Source organism: Tachysurus vachellii, chromosome 8 (genome assembly GCF_030014155.1).
Source record: "Tachysurus vachellii isolate PV-2020 chromosome 8, HZAU_Pvac_v1, whole genome shotgun sequence".
NCBI lineage: Eukaryota > Metazoa > Chordata > Actinopteri > Siluriformes > Bagridae > Tachysurus > Tachysurus vachellii.
Window position 1 is genome coordinate 24,813,818 of NC_083467.1, and position 24,184 is coordinate 24,838,001.

General features: G+C 40.7%; 1 protein-coding gene across 2 annotated transcripts in view; it reads left to right on the forward strand.

Annotated features, from left to right (window-relative positions):
- znf385b (zinc finger protein 385B) overlaps nt 1–24,184 on the forward strand; it is a 207,368-nt gene that overhangs the window by 53,310 nt on the left and 129,874 nt on the right. Inside the window, exon 1 of one of the 2 annotated variants that reach the window (XM_060877039.1) lies at nt 19,632–19,912. The exons of the other annotated variant lie outside the window; for it this stretch is intronic. Coding sequence (XP_060733022.1) covers nt 19,903–19,912 — 10 coding nt within the window. The 5' untranslated portion in view covers nt 19,632–19,902. Of the gene's footprint in view, nt 1–19,631; nt 19,913–24,184 lie in introns of those variants that run through there. 2 annotated transcript variants of the gene reach the window in all.

Here is a 24,184-nt window from a genome sequence, read left to right on the forward strand (position 1 = left end):
ATGTTTCAGGTTTCCTACATAGTGGCATCCTAGGTACATAGGGCGTTTGAACAATGTGGCTCTGGGGCAATAGTACACTGGACACATTGGCCTCTAACAGAGAAATATAGGTCTCTAGGAACATTGTGATCTGGGATTATACATGGTCCAAAACCTCTACAGTACATGTATTAGAAACATACCAGCCTATGCAGTCCTATTTCAGGTCAAATTACCATGATGATGTACAGTACAGTGTATTTAACAAACCACTTATTAACTACTTTAGACCTTTTCTTTGATATCTTCACTTTAAACAATGTTTTAGTTTAATATAATTATAAAAGCACAATAGATAAACTTACATTATCTTATTTCACTAAGATGTAAAGTAGGTATTTGATTGGCATGTGTTTGATATAATAACAGTGTGTAAGATCAAGATCCACTTCAAGACATTGTCAGGAAAAGGAGTCTTTTGTTCCTTTGTCATTCAGTGAGTCATTTCCTGCCATTTCATCCCCAAGGAAAGCAGACAGAATGCAGAAGAAAGAAAGGATATTCACATTCTTAAATTGGATGCATTCAATTCCAAAGACTTAATTTAGAAACTAGATCCGAACAGACGATAATTTCTTTTCCGTGGCGGAGCTAATAAAAGATTTGTACGCTTGGTTTGATTAACCGTCTGCTCATCTGCTGTGGATTGACAGCTATTATCTCTTCCTGATCACAGAGTCAGCGTGGCGTGCGCGAAAAGATCTTACGACCTTTCGTAACCTTGTGAATATAGTCGTTCGGAAACGTCTGTTTTCGACTTACTGTAGCGTGGTTTGTGTGTGAAATATGTGCAGACATTCAGAAACGTTCAGTGCTTGTAAATGTATTTTTATGTTGGTACTTGAGCTAAGCATTGCTCTCGTTTCACAACTCATTAATCACTTGACCTTCTTGGAATTAGCTTCACCCTGATATGAAAGTATGGGATGTAACTTGGTTATGGTTCAAGTCGTGAGGTTTTATTGTCTTCACTTCATCACAGTATGATATGTTTATATAGAGGAATAAATTTTTCCTTTCTTCTGTCTGTCCTTCCATTTCTTTTTACCTGCAAGAGTAATAGCATTAAATTGTCCCGTTAACCCACTTTATTAGTCCTACTCTTTAACTCTTTTTCCCAGAAGCCAAAATTTTCATGTTAAGCATTGAATGTCTTTGTCCTGTCCCAACACACGCACATCATCTGTATGGACTGCACAGACCTACACCAAATACACACACTTACAATATACAACTATCAAACTGTTTACATGCTGTTTTGCACATTTTTTTGCTCTTTTGCACAAACTGTCCAACATTTCATTCGTTTTGCACAAACTGTTTAATATTTCATTCGTTTTGCACATACTGTACAATATTTCAGTCGTTGCTGTTTTTGCACAATTTTATACATTATCTCAGGGACCTGCTGCTAAGAAACTGTGTTCATTCTAGTATTACTACACAAAATATTGTTTGAACATTCATTCATTCATTCATTCATTTTCTACCGCTTATCCAAACTACCTCGGGTCACGGGGAGCCTGTGCCTATCTCAGGCGTCATCGGGCATCAAGGCAGGATACACCCTGGACGGAGTGCCAACCCATCGCAGGGCACACACACACACTCTCATTCACTCATGCAATCACACACTAGGGACAATTTTCCAGAGATGCCAATCAACCTACCATGCATGTCTTTGGACCGGGGGAGGAAACCGGAGTACCCGGAGGAAACCCCCAAGGCCCGGGGAGAACATGCAAACTCCACACACACACAAGGCGGAGGCGGGAATCAAACCCCGACCCTGGAGGTGTGAGGCGATTGTGCTAACCACTAAGCCACCGTGCCTAATACCCCAATACTAATACCCCAATACTAATACCCCATTCAGTATTTACATACAGTATTTACACTGGTCGGTCGGCACTGCTTCTGTTTACTGTCTTTTGTGTATTGTCTTTGTATTTTTTGGATTGTCTTGTAACTTTCTGTCTTTTGTCCTGCACTGTCTTGTCTGTCTTGTTTGTCTTGTCCTGCACTGTTTGCACCAGGTTGCACAGTTGCACTTTATGTGGCTAAGACTACTTACAAGTCCTTAGCTCTGTCTTTGTTTTATGTAGCACCCTGATCCTGGAGAAACGTCGTCTCATGTCACTGTGTACTGCAACAGCTATATATGGTTGAAATGACAATAAAAGCTTCTTGACTTGACTTGGTAAATGTGTAGCTCGTATGAAAGTAGACACTTTCTGTGTTTTTTTAATTAATAATGACACAATAATTTTGTTTTACCAACAAAATGCCACTTTAAAACACACCATGATGCATGCCATAATGCCGTAAATATAATCAGGGACCATTAAAAGTGGCCAAAATGTGACAATTCCAGAGTTCAAAAAGTGAGATTGTCTCCTGTTTTGTTGTGTTCAAGTTGAGCATCTTCGACATGTCCCACTCCACGGTGATGGTTCGTTTAAAACTCATATGAAAGTGGACACTCAGAGCTTTAACAATTTAAGAATAGCCTACTAGCTGCCAAATATTCATAGAAAATATTTTTTTGTCCACACAAATGTTTCTATCTTCAAAGTAAATGGATATCAAACCCATTTCCTCTCTCTGAGATGCCCCAAGTGCTGGTTCATAAGTATCTATAACCACTAAAATGCGAATAAAGTCGATTTCTGTACCTCCAAGCTGAAAACACCTCTTGAGTCTCTGATTAAACACCAAACAGCCATCACAGAACAGTGCATGATATAATATAGTCTCTACCGAGCTTGATAGCAAACACCCGAAGGTAGTTCAGCAGCTAAACTGTGACGGATTGTGTAAAAAAAGAAATGCTGAAAAATTCTACTGTAGTTTTAAACGCTCCAGTGAAGTGCTGCAGTGACTTTGGCAAACCTCCCTCATCACCTCCGGAGTCCCCTGGTGGTTAGAGTGATGTTAACCAATCACACACAGCCATCTGTTTGGCTAAACAGAGCAGACCAGAGCGGTTAGTGGGCTCTTCTCAGCATGGTCAGCCGAACTATGATGTGGTGTGAACCGCTGAGACTGGCTTCATGTCTCAAATATGAATGTGGCAAAAAAACAAACAAAAAAAACAACCTAGCGTTTTGTTGTGTTATTACTTTTTCTGTTGTGTTATTTCTTCTGCATCTGTCGTGTATTTCGTTTTGCTGTGCTTGTATCACATCGGGTGTTGTGCATGAAGTTTTGCTGTTGTGTTATTACTTTGGCTTTTGTGCATTTAGTTTAACTGTCATTGTATTAGTTTGGCTGTTGTGTTACAGGTTTTGCTTTTCTTGAAATAGTGTTCTTGGTTTTGCAGTTGTGTTCATACTTTTTATGTTGTGTTAGTTTTCCTGTTATTTTTTCTGTTGGGTTATTGGTTTTGCTGTTGTTTATTGGTTTTGCTGTTGTGTTGTTTTGTTATGTTATTAGTTTTGCTGTTGTGTTGTTTTGTTGTTATTCATTTTGCTGTTGTGTTATTAGTTTTGCTGTTGTGTTGTTTTGTTATGTTATTAGTTTTGCTGTTGTGTTGATTTTCTGTTGTGTTGTTTTGTTATGTTATTAGTTTTGCTGTTGTGTTATTAGTTTTGCTGTTGTGTTGTTTTGCTGTTGTGTTATTAGTTTTGCTGTTGTATTAGTTTTGCTGTTGTGTTGTTTTGCTGTTGTGTTGTTTTGTTATGTTATTAATTTTGCTGTTGTGTTGTTTTGTTATGTAATTAGTTTTGCTGTTGTGCTGTTTTGCTGTTGTGTTGTTTTGCTGTTGTGTTATTAGTTTTGCTGTTGTGTTGTTTTGCTGTTGTGTTATTAGTTTTGCTGTTGTGTTGTTTTGCTGTTGTGTTGTTTTGTTATGTTATTAGTTTTGCTATTGAGTTGTTTTGCTGTTGTGTTGTTTTGCTGTTGTGTTATTAGTTTTGCTGTTGTGTTGTTTTGCTGTTGTGTTGTTTTGCTGTTGTGTTATTAGTTTTGCTGTTGTGTTATTAGTTTTGCTGTTGTGTTGTTTTGCTGTTGTGTTGTTTTGCTGTTGTGTTGTTTTGCTGTTATGTTATTAGTTTTGCTGTTGAGTTGTTTTGTTATGTTATTAGTTCTGCTGTTGTATTGTTTTGCTGTTGTGTTGTTTTGCTGTTGTGTTATTAGTTTTGCTGTTGTGTTGTTTTGCTGTCGTCTTTCCTGATCTGCACTTGTATTGTGCGTCATTGTGCTCATGTGCTTTTCTCTAACAGCTCACTGTACTTGAAGGAAACTCATTAGACTTTATTACCAGATTGTGTTGTAGAAATGAGCGGCTTCAAAGTGTGGAGGGAAAAGAAGTGAGAAAAAGCATCACAGTGATCAAGCTTCTTTATCATGCAGTAAAAATGATGCCATGTCTCTGATGTTGTGGGTAAAAAGCAATGCGTATGGATGAGTCCAGGGTTCATAGGGGTTAAGCTTCACACAGCGTAATCATGCCTCAGGTAACGAGGCTATAACGGATCAAAGCTCCTGCATCGGCTTCTGTTTGTTACCAAACACACTGACCAGTTATTATTCCCAGTTATTTAAATAGAGCAGTTGGCTGTGGAGGATCCCGTCACCTCAGAATCTGCCGGTTCACGGTGGCCGAGATTGAATTTCAGTGAACCGCAACGATAAAGGCTTTCTGTGTGATGTCCAGCGTGAAGTCTGGATCCTCATTCCTCATGAATAAAACCATATTGCATGATGAAACACTGTCTTTTTCATGATGAAACACCGTTTTATTGCCCCGTCACATATGGTTACGGCTTTCTGAAGCTTCTTTTCCCCGCTTCAATAGACGACATGTGAACTTCATTAAATCCCAGAGCTTGTTGAATAAATCTTGAGGTCATGGAGGAATATGATCTTTTTTTCCTTCTTTCTTTTTTTTTTCGCGTAGAGCACAAAGCCGATTCTCGGGCGTGCGAGGTTGTCGAAAGGGAAATACTTTACGTTTAATTTCTCTCTTCGGATTCCTGAGATGAAGCGAACCGACGTGCTTTTCCCTGGCACTGCCGTCCAGGGTTATCTGGAATCAATTTTCTGAAACCTATGTTATTCTACTGATGATGTCATGGCGAAAGCGTGCAGGCGGACTCGCCGGAGTTCAGAGGATTGTAACTTTTGGCTCTGGAGCACATTTCCAAGCAGTTAGTCCAACCTTATTAATCCAGTGCCGAAGTGCCACACATGGATCGGGTTAACTTGCAGAATCAGATTGTGTTGAGGTTAAAAAGGAAAGAGATTCTTCATTCCAGCTCCAGAAGTTATCAGCTCTCTCAATGCTAAGCTTTCTGCTGGATTTGATTGTGTCCATTAAAAGCCCTGTTGGAATAATAGCTCTCCATAGAAGCAGCTTGTTTCTCCAAGAAGCCATTGATTATTTCTCTGTATGCATCACTGACTACATTAAGCAGCATAACTGTTGCTTCTTGGCTTTTGCCGTAGTACTAATATCCACGTTGATTAAAGGACTGCGCTTGGTTTTTTCGGGATATAAATGAATATCGAGTGCAGTAATAGCACTGGGGATTTCTTTCTCGCTGTCTCTCCGTCTCTCTCTCTCTCTCTTTCTCTCTCTCTCTCTCTCTTCATGCAGCACTCAGCAGATATATGTACTTTTCCATATTCTGGAATATCAAAGGAAATTGCTTTTGAATTGTTGGGCATTTCCTTTTTCCTCTTCTCAAGTGTTTTTTTTTTTTTTTGATCCACCAGCATATTGTTTATCATGGAGTTAGTGCAATTTCCATCCATCTGTTTTCATGCAAGTTTTCAGTTTGCTCCCAATGGAAACACCACAAAACATGAAAATGTAAATATTGCATAAAATGCGGTTGTTACGCTTGGCCGAGTAGTGCGGCGCTTTTTGATGGCATTGTATCGTCTTATAGCTTTGAGTATCTGAGGGCGTGCAGGGGCGAGACCCAGGATTGCGAAGGTCGACTCAAAGCACGTTTAAAGGTTAACGTTCAAAAGAGTTCGAAATACAGCCTGGCAAAAAAAAAAAAAAACAGGGTCTGGTTAATCCATAATTACAACCAGGTAGCAGCGCATGTCAAAATTAGGGACGGTGTTTTAAAAAAAGAAGGCCTGGGGAACACAAACAAGACTCAGACATGCAAAGGTTCCTAATTCAGACAACATGTTAGACTTTAGAACAAACGATCAACCATTACATTATGGAAGGAACTAGTTAAGAAGGAAGCTGTGAACATGGGAGATAAGATGGTTTATAGAAAGGTTCAGAACTTATCAGTAATCTAGAATATTATATATATTTGTGGCTGAATATTTATATTTTGGACTGGATGCGGTATTCTGCATGATGTATGAGTAATGTCTTTGCATTCAGCCAGAAAGAAGATACATGTTCTTCTTAACTTTTAAAACTAGAGGAAGTTTTGTAGGAGAAATCACTAAAGAATGATTTACTCAGGTCCTGGCAGTCCTACTCTATCATTAGAGAAAAATACTCCAAATATACTCTAATGTCTTATACTTAAAATCTCTTCTATATTATTCTGGACTCTAAGTAATTTTTCACTTCTAATCCAATTGTCCTTTCAAAATAAATTTCGCAAAGGTCACGGCTTTATCTTGTTTATGTTGTGTCATCGTTCTCAGCCTGTTAAGCACATACTGTTTAATGAGAGTTCATGTTCAATTAAAACCGGAAAGTCCTGTCCTCGTTACTAGACTTAGCCATTCCCGTGTGTCCATCCTGGTTTGCCTGATGCTGAGAGCACCTAATAGTGACATTATCCTGGATTGTTCCTCTAATAGCAAGTGACTTTACTGCTGGGAGTGAGGAAGCAAGTGGAGGGTCGATTGGGTCATTTCCTTCAGTGCTTCAAGGTTTTGCATGACCCCCTGTGGTCGATACAGGATGTTCTCTCTGCCTCTGGCACTGAAAGATGGGCAGGATCGGGGTGTTTGTTGCAGTGAAGGATTAACGTTGAGGACTGGTGGAGGCACAGAGCAGCAGGAGGGAGCTCCAGATGGAAATTGATGGCTCAGAATTTCAGAAACCTGCAAACCCACGCAGCCACATGGTCCCTGCTTCATAATGCTCTATTCCACGCACTGACACAACAAGGAATCCGGGTAAACTGTTGACTTTGTCTAACTCTTTTTGAACGGCCAGTTATTGCACATCTCCTGTTTATGCAAGAGCAGATTACCGTATGCCAAGTCTCCCCAGAGACCCGAAGCCCTGCGCCTCAGCATGTCTTTGTTCAATAGGCATGGCTGCGTGGGCTGATTTCTTTAGATCCGATTAAATTATCTGCCTCAGCCTGCTGAGAACGAGAAGAAGCTTTTATTCTAAAGTGGAAATCCTGTAATGTATTTTGGATGAGCTTATTCCGTGGCACTGATAGGTTTGCAGAAGCTGAACAAACAGTGAGAGACTGAACTTTCCTCTCTGTTTAGCCAGAACCCTGGAGCGACTGCCTGCCTGTCTAAAGTGCTGACTTATTGACCGTATTGATAAGAAATAATCATTAAACCCTAACAGATAAATTTGAGGGGGTGCACGGTGGCTTAGTGGTTAGCACGTTCGCCTCACACCTCCAGGGTTGGGGGTTCGATTCCCACCTCCGCCTTGTGTGTGTGGAGTTTGTATGTTCTCCCCGTGCCTTGGGGGTTTCCTCCGGGTACTCCGGTTTCCTCCCCCGGTCCAAAGACATGCATGGTAGGTTGATTGGCATCTCTGGAAAATTGTCCGTAGTGTGTGATTGTGTGAATGAATGAGAGTGTGTGTGTGTGCCCTGCGATGGGTTGGCACTCCGTCCGGGGTGTATCCTGCCTTGATGCCCGATGACGCCTGAGATAGGCACAGGCTCCCCGTGACCCGATGTAGTTCGGATAAGCGGTAGAAAATGAGTGAGAGAGATAAATTTGAGTCTGTTCAGTTTGGGTGAGCTCAGTAGTGATGAGTTGCCTGTGGCTAAAACTATTTGCAGTATTTCTCCACAGGTTCCACCCCTGATGTGCAAAATCATTTTGCTTCATTTATATATTCTATTTCTATAGCACCATTAGAAGCCTGCACTTAGGATTTGGTCAATTTTATTCATAGCTTTTAACCTCAAGGCAGAATTTATCTTCCTCTAGTCCTTCACAAAGGGGCAAAACGGATAGTCTTAGATGATCTAAACATTCACTAGCTGGCTACTGATTTGTCCTTCTGTCCTGACTGATATTGTTTTAAAGTCTCTGTGCAAGGAGGGAACAGCACAAAAGGACATCCAAATCATTGCGAACACTCATGACCACCTTCTTGAAAATCTGCTGTGAGTGGAGAGATTTGGCAGCACTGTCATTACCCCTGTCATCGCTACCAATTGTCCCTTGCTCTTTCCCATATTGGCTCTTTCTCAGCCTTGTATCACAGTGTTGTGTTTCAGTACAACTTTGAGCCGGGAACACCACTGTGAGATTAAGCAGCTGTCTTGCACCTGACATCGGTAATCATTCCTAATACCACAAGGTCGAGGATTTGATGGTGGTAACAAATACTAATATCCTGCTGAGAGGAACCTTTCCAGCGGTGCCAGAAAATGACTTTTGATGTTGGGATTTGACCGGCTGGTCAGTGCCAAAACAGGATCTGATCTAGAAACATCTGATAATAACATACCTCCAAGTAGAAAAATGGGAAAATGAAAACCAGCTACTTTTTCCTGATCAAATTTGGGTGGATCCAGAGCCTATCCGAAGTACTCTGGGTGTGAGGTGGGAATACACCCTGACTGGAACCTTGGTCCATCGCAGGTCACCACGCAGACAGGCTTTTACACCTACTGGTAATTTAACATGGCTAATCCAGCTACCGGTATGTATTTGGGAAGTGGGAGGAAACAAGAGAACCTTCGGAAAACCCATAAAGGCACGGGTAGATCATGTGAAACTCCACACAGGCAGTAATCCAAGCTAAGTTTCAAATCGGAGTGTAGCAATGCTACCCGCTGTGCTGTCCAGGGTAAAAAAATGTGGGAGATAAAGATAGCTAAAGAAATCCAGCTCCAGGGGACAGAAGTGACTATGATGGATTTGAGACGGGGCAGATGCTTCACATTCTGTTGTGTTTGGGTGTGTGATGTTTGTAAGAACACACTGAGCAGCTACAGTCTCAGAACCCTCAAGCAATCCCGCCCACTGTCCATGTCGTGGGTTTTGCTTTTTTCTTTTTTTTTTAAAAAAAAAAACAATGGTACTTGATTTCGACAATCTTTTCGAATCTTCGAGCTAGCCACTGGGAGTGAAATGTCTTTTCTTTCACCAAAAACATTATTTAATTAAACTCTAAAGATGATATTTATCTCTTTGCTTAAGGCTATCATTAAATGTAAATGTTTAAAAAGATTTATCAGTTTTTTCCTTTAGGATCTCAGAGTTCTCTAAAGGCAAAGTTTAGGGGAAAATAAACAAGCTGTTGTTCAGCTTTGAATAGCATGAAATAAACTGCCCTGGACTGTTTGTCATTTTTCTTTTCTTGCCCATTGATGCAAGAGGCTTGTTCCGCTGCGGCAGATTGACTATGTGATTGTCACTGCAAGGAATCGAGGGGCAGAGTTTCACCTCGTCGCTTCACCCTTTCTTTCATTTCAGTCGGAATCTGCACAAACAGCTCTCTCTGGTAAATACAAACAGACACATGTCAAGGTGCGGTCACATTTATTAGTCCGTTTGCCGAGTCCAAATCAGAGCGATGTTAGTTTGTTTACCCTTCGGTTTAGTTCAGTTTCACACTGCAAATAATTACGTGACCAAACAACACCAACAACAAATGGCTGAGGGCTCAAAACATACTCATAAAACTCTTTTTATTCATTGCAGAGAAAGACGGAGAAAGGTAAATAAATGTGCATAGAAAAAGAAAAAAAAGACAAAAATCCCCCAAGCATGCAAAACACAGAGCTCCTACTCAGTATATTACTACAGAACATCCCAAAATTCTCTATAAACAGGTGGAATAAACACTTTTTAGCAAAGAGTCTTCTAATATTTAGTTTATATTGTTTATATTTGGATCTAGAAGCTGTTGCAAGGTTGCTATAGACTTTTAACAGGAAACACAGCAAGCACATCATGTGTAATACTGTTAATAAATGCAACTTATTAATACATTCAAAAAGACTGGAAGTGTTGTGGACCAACAAAGAAGTTCACCAACGTCCACAGACATCTACTGAGAAAGGCACGAACCTCCCTGTTTGATTATATTTATTTACAGTTTGTGGTAGAACAAAGTTTTTGAGTCATTAATTAATTAAACGCTATAAAAAAATACAAGAAAGTAACAATTGCAAGAAATATTAATAAAATGTGCAAATTATTTATAGATAGATAGATAGATAGATAGATAGATAGATAGATAGATAGATAGATAGATGGATGAATAGATGGATGGATGGATGGATGGATGAATAGATAGATAGATAGATAGATAGATAGATAGATAGATAGATAGATAGATAGATAGATAGATGGATGAATAGATAGATGGATTGATGGATGAATAGATAGATAGATAGATAGATAGATAGATAGATAGATAGATAGATAGATAGATAGATAGATAGATGAATAGATAGATGGATTGATGGATGAATAGATAGATAGATAGATAGATAGATAGATAGATAGATAGATAGATAGATAGATAGATAGATAGATAGATGAATAGATGGATGGATGAATAGATAGATGGATGGATGGATGGATGGATGAATAGATAGATAGATAGATAGATAGATGGGTAGATGGATGAATAGATAGATGGATAGATGGATGAATAGAAAGATGGATAGATGGATAGATTCCTGACCAACAAAGAAGTTCACGAATGTCCACAAACATCTACTGAGAAAGGCACGTACTAGTGTTGTGATGGTATCTTAATACTTCTGGAACACGGTGTAAATAACCACATCTGTATCCTCTACCTTCTACACCATCATATACACATACACATACACATCTACATATACTCTCTCTCTCTCTCTCTCTCTCTCTCTCTCTCTCTCTCTCTCTCTCTCTCTCTCTCTCTTCTCTATATATATATATATATATATATATATATATATATATATATATATATATATATATATATATATGAAAGCTAAAGGCACATATGTTAAAGTTTCTATTATTATATATTTTTTTCTTTTTGTCTATTTTTATTTAACATTATTTTTGTTTTCTTTGATCTTACTCCCCTGACTTCCACCGCTATATCAGTTTGAATTTCCATAGGGATTAATAAAGGTACCTTTCTCTCTCTCTCTCTCTCTCTCTCTCTCTCTCTCTCTCTCTCTCTCTCGCTCTTTCTCTCTCTCTCTCTCTCTCTCACCTCCCCGTTTGAATTACATCCACAGACTGACTATTTTAAAACATTTTGGTCCCTGAACCGAAATCTCCAAGCACATCACATTTCTACAGAGCTACAGCTCTCTTTTTGTTCAGTCTGCGTCTTGCTGCTCAGTTTAGCATCATGTATCTACAAAACACTTGACATTTTTTCTTTCGCTTCCTGCAGCTGGGATGATTCCCATTCTCACTGCATTCGAACCATGTTAATTTGATTGGAAGTGGACCAAGACCACCTCGCCCAGGTGCTGAGTGTGAAGCCTGTGTTCTCACCTGTTTATAAAAATCATGCCAAAGAGCAAAACACACCAGGTTTTAATTCAAACCAACAAAAATCTCTGCTCCACTTCTGGCTTTCAAACTCAAACCTGATCTGGATTTGGTTCACTCCAATAACATTCTGCCACACTTACAGTATAAAATTAGATAGGGTCCGATTTTAATATACTCAGCATGCGTTCTCAGTCAAACGGGTTCGCCGTATTATATGTCAGCTTGTCTGTATTGACTGCATTATTTATCCTGCATCATTGGACCTGTATTCTGATTTCACAAGCCAGGGTCTATTTTAAGGTGCCATTTTAGAAATGTTGGCTCATGCTGCAATAAGTACAGTAAATCTGCAATGACTATACAGAAACATTATACTACAGCGGAATATAATGATGTGACAAAACAAGGTAACATTTTATTAAATGAACTAAGATTGTAAGAGCTAAGACAAACTTAGAAGCCTGTATGTCTTTATTACCCAGAGTGCATTTAGATGTTTACAGAATAATGTAATAGCTAGAAATATCAGATATTGGCAATACTTCAATCAGTGTGTTTACATGCTTTTATACTGGAGACTGGGAGAACTCTGGGTTTTGGGGTTATTGTTATTTAATCAGATTTCTCCCTTATCCATTTTTATCAGTATACTGGGGTTAATGGGAATAATGTTTGTAGTCTACTTGGTAGCAGTAATTCTGATAAAATGATCAAATAAGTCAGGATTGAGTCAAGATTAAGTCAGGATTGAGTCAGGATTGAGTCAGGGTTGAGTCAGGGTTGAGTCAGGATTGAGTCAGGATTGAGTCAGGGTTGAGTCAGGATTGAGTCAGGATTGAGTCAGGATTGAGTCAGGGTTGAGTCAGGGTTGAGTCAGGATTGAGTCAGGATTGAGTCAGGGTTGAGTCAGGATTGAGTCAGGGTTGAGTCAGGATTGAGTCAGGATTGAGTCAGGGTTGAGTCAGGATTCTTAAAGCCCTGAGAGTTAACTTTGATATGAGTTTCATATTAACCATCATGATGAAGAGTTTCAATGCTGAACACGAACACAACAAAACACAAACTAATTCCATGTTTTGGCCTCTGGATTGTTCCCTTTTTGGCCCCATTTTGTAAATCACAGTTCTTGATCATATTTATATCATTATAACATGCATCATGCCGTGCTTTAAAGTGCCAGTTTGTGGTAAAACAACGTTTTTGAGTCATTAATTAATTAAACGATATAAAAAATACAAGAAAGTAACAATTTCAAGAAATATTCAAAACATGTGCAAATTATTTATAGATAGATAGATATATGGATGGATGGATGGATAGATAGATAGATAGATAGATGGATAGATGGATAGATGGATAGATAGATAGATATATGGATAGATAGATAGATAGATAGATAGATAGATAGATATATGGATGGATGGATGGATAGAAAGATGGATAGATAGATGGATGGATGGATAGAAAGATGGATAGATAGATGGATATAAAGATGGATAGATAGATGGATGGATGAATATATAGATAGATAGATAGATAGATAGATAGATAGATAGATAGATAGATAGATAGAAGAATGAATGGATGAATATATAGATAGATAGATGGATAGATGCATAGATAGATGGATGGATGGATAGATGGATAGATGGATGAATAGAAAGATGGATAGATAGATGGATGGATGGATAGATGGATAGATAGATAGATAGATAGATAGATAGATAGATAGATAGATAGATAGATAGATAGAAAATATGGAGTTTCTTATGGAGAAAATATGGAGTTTCTTCCTGCCGAATTCTTTTAATGAATCTAATTGGTCAGAAGATGATTAATTCTCTCCAACAGCAGCTCTGTCAGTAGTTCCAGCTGCAAGTCAAATCCCAGGTTTATATTAATGCATTCATTCTAATATTTAATCCTTCCTTAAGTCAAATAAGAGCTCAGATGACAAGCGCTCCACATTATCAAATTACAAAAAAAACCTGTGCAGTCATTGATATGGTGGAGTTTTGTGTGAGTTTCACTTTTATTCGTCTCTGCTGTGAGTTTGTTTCTCATTACTGTGTAACATGACAAGCTGGTGCGGATAATTATTATTGAACAAACTGTTGTCGTATTTTGGAAATAAACCACAATGGGATGAAAATAAAACACATCATGATAATTACAGTAGCTCTTTATTCCTGGCCGCATCACACTGTGCCGCCATTTTCCTTTATATACCGCAGTCCTTCTTCATGCCTTGTCTAATTTTAGTGTTGTGTTCTACTCTGGATTTACATCACTTTCTCTTTTCCATTAGAGGATTTTACCCTCAACCCAGCAGACAACAAAGGTGAACTTTTCCACCTCTCATTTTCCAACACCTCGCCCCAAATCCAATGTATGGCTCGTGGAACATTTTTAATGAGACCTTAATGAAACACAGATTCTCCGAGCCGCCCTGCATGACATCGCCCTCTCCTCATTGCGTTGATTCCGTGGTAATTAAGTGCTCATGTAAATTTGACCTGATGTATTGTCTGAAGCAGTGGGTAGTATCTCCAGTGTGGTGCTGCATGATTAGATTGGAGGTGAAACTATGTTTTTTGTGTGTGTGTGTGTGTGTGTGTGTGTGTTTTTTTTCCCTTTTATTGCATGAACGCAGCCTTCTCACTCGACCTAACACTCTCCTCAATTAGTCTGGTATTGATCTAAACGTAAATGAGAATGGATATCATTTTGACCAGTGTTACTGCTTCTGGCAGTAGCTCCGAGTCGGAGAAGATTCTAGACCGGACTAGTTCACGCAAGCCGTGTCCTGCCTGGTGCCTTTCCTCTTTAGCTTGGCTTGCAATTTCCAATCTTATTATAGAGATATATAGTTTGCTTTGGTCTGTATTTCGAGAAGCTTTTAATCCGTCTCCTGGCTAGCATCATGCGAAATGCTGATGTTGATATTAGAGAGCGGATTACGGCCGCATACCTTATCATAATTACATCTGACCATCTGACACGTGGTTAATTGGCTCTTTTCCGTTTTTGCACGAGGGGCTGACAAGGTCTTGTCTGTTGCTGCCTTTCTCTTTGTCTCCCTCCCTGAAATAAAGCGTTATTTACAAGGCCTCTAAAAGAGACTTTGTTTTAACCACGAGCTTATGCTTTAATTCCCAAGCATTCGCACATACTATATTATATCAATGACAACAGGCTGTTTGGGAACGGTTAAGTAACCACAGTTTATATTTATCATCAGGTGGACTAAAGCTTCTAGATGGCCCTTAATGATGCTGTATGTGACAGTAAGGACACGTGCTGTGGTTTACTCTGCCGTTTTGACATCCGACACCTGCATCTGTGCTCCATTTGGGAGCGGGAAGAAGCATAAATTGCATTGTCAGTGGAAAGAATCCTTGACATGTGCCGCATATTTATAGCTCTCCCTTAGCTTTGCATGTTGTCGGTAACGCGATATCATCTGAGCTCCAAAGAAAAGCTAGTAAGCAATCAGCTGTTGGAAGGATCCGGCATCCAGGGTCGTAACCCAAGAAGCGGACGAGCTCAAGCCGTTGAAAACGGCCCCTGTCTTGCGTACATCCATCATATCAGCAACACGTGGGTGAACACAGGGGGTGGATTGAGCACATAACCTGCTCTGGCCATGTGGTCCAAGAATATTCTGCGTGGTTGCCAGGGCATCACTCAGAGAATCATAAATCGCCTTTCTCCGAATCCGTTTCAAAAAGGAGTCCTGCCAACGTAGACAGACGGGCTGTCCTCGACGGAAAAGAGCTTACAACCCAATCTAAGATGCTAGTATAACACTGCAGATATGTGACAGGGTCTCGAGTTTCCAGTGTAACCGGACAGGAATTTATTTAACACAAGATATGGCACATGAATGACTTGCTTGGGAAATATTCTTACAAGCGTGGAGTGTGAAAGTAATAAAACAAAGGTCTGTGTCATACAGTTTTTTTGGGGTGACATGTTGAGCAGAATATCCTCGTCGCTAAGTCTCCACTCTCTTTTTTTATGTAGAAGACCTTCACTTATAAATCTCTCTACTTACTGTAGGTCTCTGCACTAAGCATTGGCAGGTTCTTTGATACGACCTTTGGTCTATTTAAACTGCACTGTTATGTCACTCGATCTAAGTAAATTGTTCTTTCCAACATTCCTGGATGTGCTAACATGAAATGGCGTTTGGCTGAATGGATCAGTGACCTTTACAGGCAACAGCCTCAGTTTCTTTTTTCTCTGTTCTTGTTCTTGGCTAAATGCGGTGGAATCTGATGTGGTCATCGTTTTTTGTAACCGGTTTTCCTCAAGATTAGGTGAAAATCTTTTCTGCTCACCCCGGATGTGTAGAGTGATTATTTAAGCCACTTTAGACTTGAAGTCATGAGGGAAGTCGTGGCCCAATGGCTAGAGAGTTTGACTCCTAATCCTAAGGTTGTGGGTTTAAGTCTCGGGCCGGCAATACCACGACTGAGGTGCCCTTGAGCAAGGCACCGAATTTGGTTAAATGCAGAGAACGAATTCTGAGTATGGGTCACCATACAATACTTAGCTGTATGTCACGTCATGTTTTCACTCACTTTGCGTAAGTTGGAACCAGCCTGTTTGTTCTTCTCTGTCCTGTCTCAAACCGTTTCTACCCTCAGATCTGTCGCTTACTGGATGTTTTTTGCTTTCCACACCATTCTCTTGATTAGCCTGTGTAAAGTCTAAAGAATGTTGTGTAGTTTTGTTAGAAATACTGGTGCCAACGATTATGCCATGGTCAAAGTCACAGTGTCAGATCAGACTTTCAGTTCAACACTTCTGGTTGATCTTCTTCTTCTTCTGCTTTCGGCTTTTCCCTTCAGGGGTCGCCACAGCGAATCATCTCTCTCCACCAATCCCTATCTTCTGCATCCTCAACACTTGCACCCACTAGCTTCATATCCTCATTAATTACATCCATATACCTCCTTTTTGGCCTTCCTCTTTGCCTCCTGCCTGGCAGCTCCATGTCCAACATTCTCCTACCAATATACTCACTCTCCCTCCTCTGAACATGTCCAAACCATCTTAATCTGGCCTCCCTAACTTTGTCCCCCAAACGTCCAACATGAGCTGTCCCTCTGATGTACTCGTTCCTAATCCTGTCCAATCTTGTCACTCCCAAAGAGAACCTCAACATCTTTAGCTTGGCTACCTGCAGACAAAATAGAAACATTACACTCAGAACTCTAAATAGTAGCAAAGGTTGGAGAACTCTGGGAGGTTGGAGTCTCCCAGATACTCATGGCACAAGCCAAGGGACATCCTGAACAGGGTACCAACTCATCACAGGGCACAATCACACAACCTCACACACATTCACACACTACGGACAATTTAGAGATGCCTACTGTACAACAGCCTACATCACGTTTCTTTGGATTTTGGAGGAAACCAGAAAACCCAGAAGAAACCCCTGAAGCACAAGGACAACATGCAAACTCCACAAACACAGGGCAGAGACGTGAATCATACCCCCAACCCCGAAGGTGCGAGATAAACATAAATACCACTAAACCCCTCCCTCTAGCAACTTAAAAAATGAGACAACGCTGCCAGCTTGTGCAAGTGCTACAGCGAGTGGGTCAGATATCGCAAAATAACACATGAAACAAAACACAGTTAACAGAAACAGAAATGTTTTGGGATGTCTGTAACTTTCCGAACTATATATAGTATAGAAAACATCGAAATTTCCCCTTGTGAAGGGATTACTGGAGTCGCCACACATGTAGCACAGTTACAAAGCATCTGATGATGGAGTGTATTTGCAGAGCAAATGAGGTGTTGAACGATTTTTGGAAAGGCTTGTCTCAGATAACTGACCCAACCAAATTGGCTGCTGGTGCCACTACTAGTGACTTCATCTGTCTTTGCCTTAAACTTAATCTTAAAGTCTGACTGTTAACCATCTGGATATTCAAACGAAATACAAACGTTCCACAATTTTAATCTTACAAACATGAAACAATTTAATTATATCGGCTTTGTAGAAGCCAACATTCTGTTTTCCTATTTAAGCTTAGACAAAAATTTATCAAGAGTAACTCCTCCTAGGGCTTTCGAGCCACATGCACCAAATTCGGATATGTTATAGACCCTGGTCTGAAGTTTGTTGCTATTACTTTTATAAGTGATCCGAGTACCGGTACTTCCAGTACTGGGTCTCAAATTGGCCTTTTTTCCCATAGACTCCCATTATAAACTTTGGAGGTTTATAACTTGGCAAGCTTTCGAACTAACTACACTAAACTCGTCCAGCTCTTTTAGGGTGATACTCTGAACAAACTTTAAATTGGTGTACAGACTGGCCTTTCGGTTGTGCCGCAGCCCCGCCCCCAATATATGCAAAATCAAAAAACTTTTTACAACATGGACATGTGACATATCAAAACACTCAGAACAATGAGGGGAACTTCCTCACGGGTATTCTGATGACGTCACATGACGTCATGTGATGTCACGTGAAAATAAACAATTTGCACAACATTAACAAGCTTTCTGTTTACTTGCTTCCAAAAGTAACACTGACCCTTATGTCCACTCGCCTCCAAAAAGCACTTTGCGAATACTTGCATCGTCAAAGCCAACATCAAAGTTTGTCATGACAAACTTTACAAATCTAGTTCCATATTGAATGTCACTTACAGACCCTTTTTTTAGACCCCGGATTAGCACGTAGTTATTAGTTTAAATGAATATTCTATGCCATGTGATTTGAGACACAGCCCAGCTGTTAACAGTTAAAGGCTGAGGAATAGGTGGGACCCATATGTTTCACCTTTAACCCCAACCATCAGCTCTTCATCCACCTGTTTTTGCCTGGCCTATCGGAGCTGACGATTTATACCGAGCGTCCGGGAGACGAGTTATTGAACGTTCAGATGGTTGTTTAACTGTCCTTTTGTTTTTTTCTCCACATGTATCTCAGCAGGACTGCTGGGAATTCTTGAGTCTCACCTCATTTACACACGTCTGAGCAGATAGCACCGAGTCATATTACGCTCTCGCAGTGAGTGAAGGATATGCAGCTACGCTCGCTGTGCCATATGCAGTGCCAACTCTCTCTCTCTCTCTCTCTCTCTCTCTCTCTCTCTCTCTCTCTCTCTCTCTCTCTCTCCTTCGCTCTCTCTACTAAATACACACAGTCCCTCTCGCCTGCCTTCTCTCTCTCTCTTTCTCTCTCTCTCTCTCTCTCTCTCTCTCTCTCTCTCTCTCTCTCTCTCTCTCTCACTCTCTCTCTCTCTCTCTACTAAATACACACACAGTTCCTCTCGCCTGCCGTTTCTCTCTCTCTCTCTCTCTCTCTCTCTCTCTCTCTCTCTCTCTCTCCTTCGCTTTCTCTACTAAATACACACAGTCCCTCTCGCCTGCCTTCTCTCTCTCTCTTTCTTTCTCTCTCTCTCTCTCTCTCTCTCTCTCTCTCTCTCTCTCTCTCTCTCACTCTCTCTCTCTCTACTAAATACACACACAGTTCCTCTCGCCTGCCTTTTCTCTTTCTCTCTCTCTCTCTCTCTCTCTCTCTCTCTCTCTCTCTCTCTCTCTCTTTCTCTTTCTCTCTCTCTCTCTCTCTCTCTCTCTCTCAATCACACACACACAGTCCCTCTCGCCTGCCTTTTCTCTCTCTCTCTCTCTCTCTCTCTCTCTCTCTCTCTCTCTCTCTCTCTCTCTCTCTCTCTCTCTCACACACACACACACACACACACTCTCAGGAGTCAGCCACTCGTCTCACGTCTCCACGCGTGTCTCTTTGCATGGCCGGCTGATCGCACAAGTCGCTCCTGATTTACGAGAGCCAGATTCCTCCGGGCTGAATCGCATTGAGACGGATCTGTGCTTTGTGACAGAGAAGGAAAACCTACGATTTTTTTTTTTCTCTGCCTGACTCTCCACATCAATGATGGACTGACCCAGTTTTTTTCTCCCGCTGCTGTGGGTTGTTATTTCTTTTGGCACTGGGGTTCAGAGGTGTTGGAGAAAGCTGCATCTGGTGACAGCCTCTCTCTCTCTCTCTTTCTCTCTTTCTATCTCTCTCTCTGTTATTTCATCTCTGCCTTTCTTGTCCACTTGTCCTCTCTCGTCCACTTCACGCCGCTCGTCTAAAGCTTCGCTCCTGGAACTTATCCTCAGCTCTCGCAGCATCTGAGCTCTACAGCTACCTCTACCTTCACTTCACACATCATGCTCCTAGGTGAGTCCTGTTCCTCCCTTTTTTACCTTCACCAAACTCCGGCGTCAAACGCACGCCGAGCCGATAGACATCCGACTGAGGGGAAGCTGTAAACACAGCGAGAGCTGGCAGCTTTCCCCAAGCTTTTGTTCCCTCACTCTTGCTTTTAATTTGATTGCGTTCAAGAACTTTCAGCTCGACGAGCTCAATATATATTTTATTCGGTTCAGATATCACGTTGGTGTAGGAGAATCTTGCTGTGACTGATGTCTGCTTTTACGCTCGTACAATTTGTGCTGGGCTTCACATCTCAGATGATGTAAGATTTTATATCGTGGTCTTATATTGCTGTATCGCTATGCTGGATGCTGCTGATTTATTTATTTATTTATTTATTTATTTATTTAGTGGTGGTTGTGAAGTTAGAATTCAGCAAATTCAGGATCATTTGAGCATTTTTTTTTTTTCATGTCGACTGCTTTTAATATTGGTCTTAATCATCTTAATGATGGATATTAAACATTCAAATATTAAACCTCTACCAGAAGAAAGAAAGACACAAAGTGACCCTTTTAATGGAAAAGCTGAATCTTTACCTCAGGATTATTTCTTAATGAGAAATTTAAAAATTGATGACTGTAAAACGACAAAAACAAGAAGAAACAAACAAACAGAAAGAAATCGCTGTGCTTGTTCTTCGTAATCTTTAAAAATGGACGCTTTTCCTTTTTAAGATCTCTCTGCTTTGGTTAATGAGTTAATGAACAACATTAATATAGTTTGTTAAGTATAGTATAATATTATAATATAATATAGTTCTTTAAAAAAATGATTTTAATAGGATTTGTGGTTCAGTTATTGTGATTTCGGCATTTGTTTACTAATCTAAATATCTAATGATTCATGATGTCAGTAAATAAAACTTTTGGTGTAGGTTTGGTTTGGACATCGTGTGAGCATCCTGGTGCTGCTTTATTTCAGGTTTCTAGTGTCCTGTGTTTTTACCCCAGCTCATTCAGGGTATATCTGGTGTATTTTTTCCTGAGCTGTTCATTTAAGACCAGAGTATCTGAGCTGCTTTAGAATATAAGATGCTGCAGTTTTGTCATGCGAGTGCCACTACTGATTGTCTGCCCTCGTTGTGTCATTAACTATCCTTAATTAAATGCACTGGGTGTGTTAAAACAATTTTACTGCATACGCACACTGTGTGAGTGCTAACGGACCTGCGTCTGTCAGATCCTGCTGGTGGGTTCATGCTGGGTTCTTCTTTTACAACAATGATGCACACAAAAGGTACAAAACTGAGTGCCCCCTTGTGGAGAAAATTCAGCCTGTAAAAGAAGTCAGGGAGGATGGAGGGGGGGGGGTGATAGAGAGTAAGTAAGATCTTGAGAGAGAGGGGGAGAAATAGAGAGAGAGAGGGAGTGATGGAGTGATGGAGAGAGTAACGTGTGGTAGATGGAGTGGGGGGGGGGGTCAAGGGAGTGATGGAGTGATAGAGTGATGGAGAGGGAGTGAGGGTGGGAGAGGGAGCGATAGAGTGAAAGAGAGGGAGTGAGGGTGGGAGAGGGAGTGATAGAGTGATGGAGAGGGAGTGAGGGTGGGAGAGGGAGTGATAGAGTGATGGAGAGGGAGTGAGGGTGGGAGAGAGTGAGTGATAAAGAGGGTTATGTTGCGAGAGATAGAATGATAGAGAGCGAGTGAGTGAGAGTGAAAGAGGATATGAGAGGATGAGAGAGATGAAGTGGTGGAGATAGTGAAGGAGGGAGAGATGGAGTGATAGGAGAGAGTGAGTGATTGCCTGAGGGAGGGAGTGAGGGAAGGAGTAAAGTGTGGGATTAAATCATGGTGAGAGTGAGTGAGTGAGTTAATGAGTTATTGAGAGAATCATTGGTTTATTTAAGGGATAAAAGAGATGAGGGAGTGGAAGAGGAGGCAGATAAATGAATGAGTGAGTGAAGGAAGTGGGTGGAGAACTGGGTGAATCATGAGTGGTAAACAAATGAGTAAGTGAGTGAAGAATTGTATAAAGGGCTGGGTAAGGATTTGGGTGACTGAGTGAGAGAACAAGTGAAAAAGTGGCTCTGGATAAGCGTTTCTACCAGATGACGTAAAGTGAGTGAGTGAGTGAGTGAGTGAGTGAGTGAGTGAGGAAGTGAGAAAGTGTATGATGAGTAAGAGTGAGCGAGAAAGTGAGTGATCGAGTAAGAAAGTGAGTGAGTGAGTGAGTGAGTAAATGAGAAAGTGAGTGAGTGAGTGAGTGAATGAGAAAGTGAGTGAGTAGATGAGAGAGTGAGTGAGTGAGTAAATGAGAAAGTGAGTGAGTGAGTGAGTGAGTAAATGAGAAAGTGAGTGAGTGAGTGAGTGAGTGAGAAAGTGAGTGAGTGAGTAAATGAGAAAGTGAGTGAGTGAGTGAGTGAGAAAGTGAGTGAGTGAGTAAATGAGAAAGTGAGTGAGTGAGTGAGTGAGTGAGTGAGTAAATGAGAAAGTGAGTGAGTGAGTGAGTGAGTGAGTGAGTGAATGAGAAAGTGAGTGAGTAGATGAGAGAGTGAGTGAGTGAGTGAGTGAGTAAATGAGAAAGTGAGTGAGTGAGTGAGTGAGTGAGTGAGTGAGTGAGTGAGTGAGTGAGTGAGTGAGTGAATGAGAAAGTGAGTGAGTAGATGAGAGAGTGAGTGAGTGAGTGAGTGAGTGAGTGAGTGAGTGAGTGAGAAAGTGAGTGAGTAGATGAGAGAGTGAGTGAGTGAGTGAGTGAGTAAATGAGAAAGTGAGTGAGTGAGTGAGTGAGTGAGTGAGTGAGTGAGTGAGTGAGTGAGTGAGAGACAAAGTGAGAGAGAAAGAAAGAAAGAAAGAAAGAAAGAAAGAAAGAAAGAAAGAAAGAAAGAAAGACTTGTTTTTTCAAACCTTGATATTTTGGGATTTTCCGTGCTGTTTCCCTGCACTATTATCTGAGGGCTTTCCCCAGACCATCCGCCATTAACTTACTTGCTCTGACACACAGTTCTGTAAGCGATCATCTCCAGTCATCACGACTCTTACAGTAAACAGAAATAAACACACTTTACTTTGTGCTTTGTGCTTGTTTTGTCCACCGCTGTCTCCCCAGGCTGTTGTTGGCTTCCTCACCACCCGTGTCTGATTATTTTCTTATGTTTAGGCACTGAATCAGGGTCCATACTGAAAAAAAAAGCCATCATTAAATTTCCAGAGCTGCTTTGTTTCCTCTCGGTCAGCAGGCAGTACTTACCTTCACACCGATGAACCATTTACATAATCAGCTTTCAGAGATGTTCATGGAGCTCATTAAATATTGAAGCTGTGTTGTTCCTCGGCTTTGTCTTTATTGATCAGGATGGAACTTTTTTTGTTGTTTTTTTTTAGGTTATGGGACAAAAAAGTGTGGAGTTTGAAATTGGTGCAGGTTTTAACACTTCTTCACTTAGAGCCGCCTGAGTGCGAGGGATAGATGTGTGTGTGTATATGTGTATGTGTGTGTGTGTATGTATGCATATGTGTGTGTATGTGTGTGTATATGTGTGTGTTTGTGTGTTTGTATGCATATGTGTATGCGCGTGTGTGTATGTCTCTGTGTTTGAATGTGTGTGTTTGTGTGTTTGAATGTGTGTGTGTATATGTGTATGTGTGTGTTTATGTGTGTGTATATGTGTGTATACATATTCTTCACTTAGAGCCGCCCGAGTGTGAGGGATAGATGTGTATGTGTTTGTGTGTGTGTGTGTGTGTGTGTGTGTGTGTGTGTGTGTGTGTGTGTGTATGTGTGTGTATGTGTGTGTATGTGTCTGTGTGTTTGAATGTGTGTGTGTGTTTGTGTGTTTGAATGTGTGTGTGTTTATATGTGTGTGTATATGTGTGTATACATATTCTTCACTTGGAGCCGCCCGAGTGTGAGGGATAGATGTGAATGTGTTTGTGTACTGTATGTGTGTGTGTATGTGTGTGTATGTGTCTGTGTTTGAATGTGTGTGTGTGTTTGTGTGTTTGAATGTGTGTGTGTGTGTATATGTGTATGTGTGTGTTTATATGTGTGTGTATATGTGTGTATACATATTCTTCACTTAGAGCCGCCCGAGTGTGAGGGATAGATGTGTATGTGTTTGTGTATGTGTGTGTGTATGCATATGTGTATGCATACAGTATGTGTATGCACTTGTGCATTTGTGTGTGTCTGTTTGTGTGTCTGTTTGTGTGTCTGTGTGTGTGTATGTGCGTGTGTCTGTGTACAGCTAATGCTGTAGTTAAGATTCTTTTTCTCCAGTCTGGACACGTCCTCAG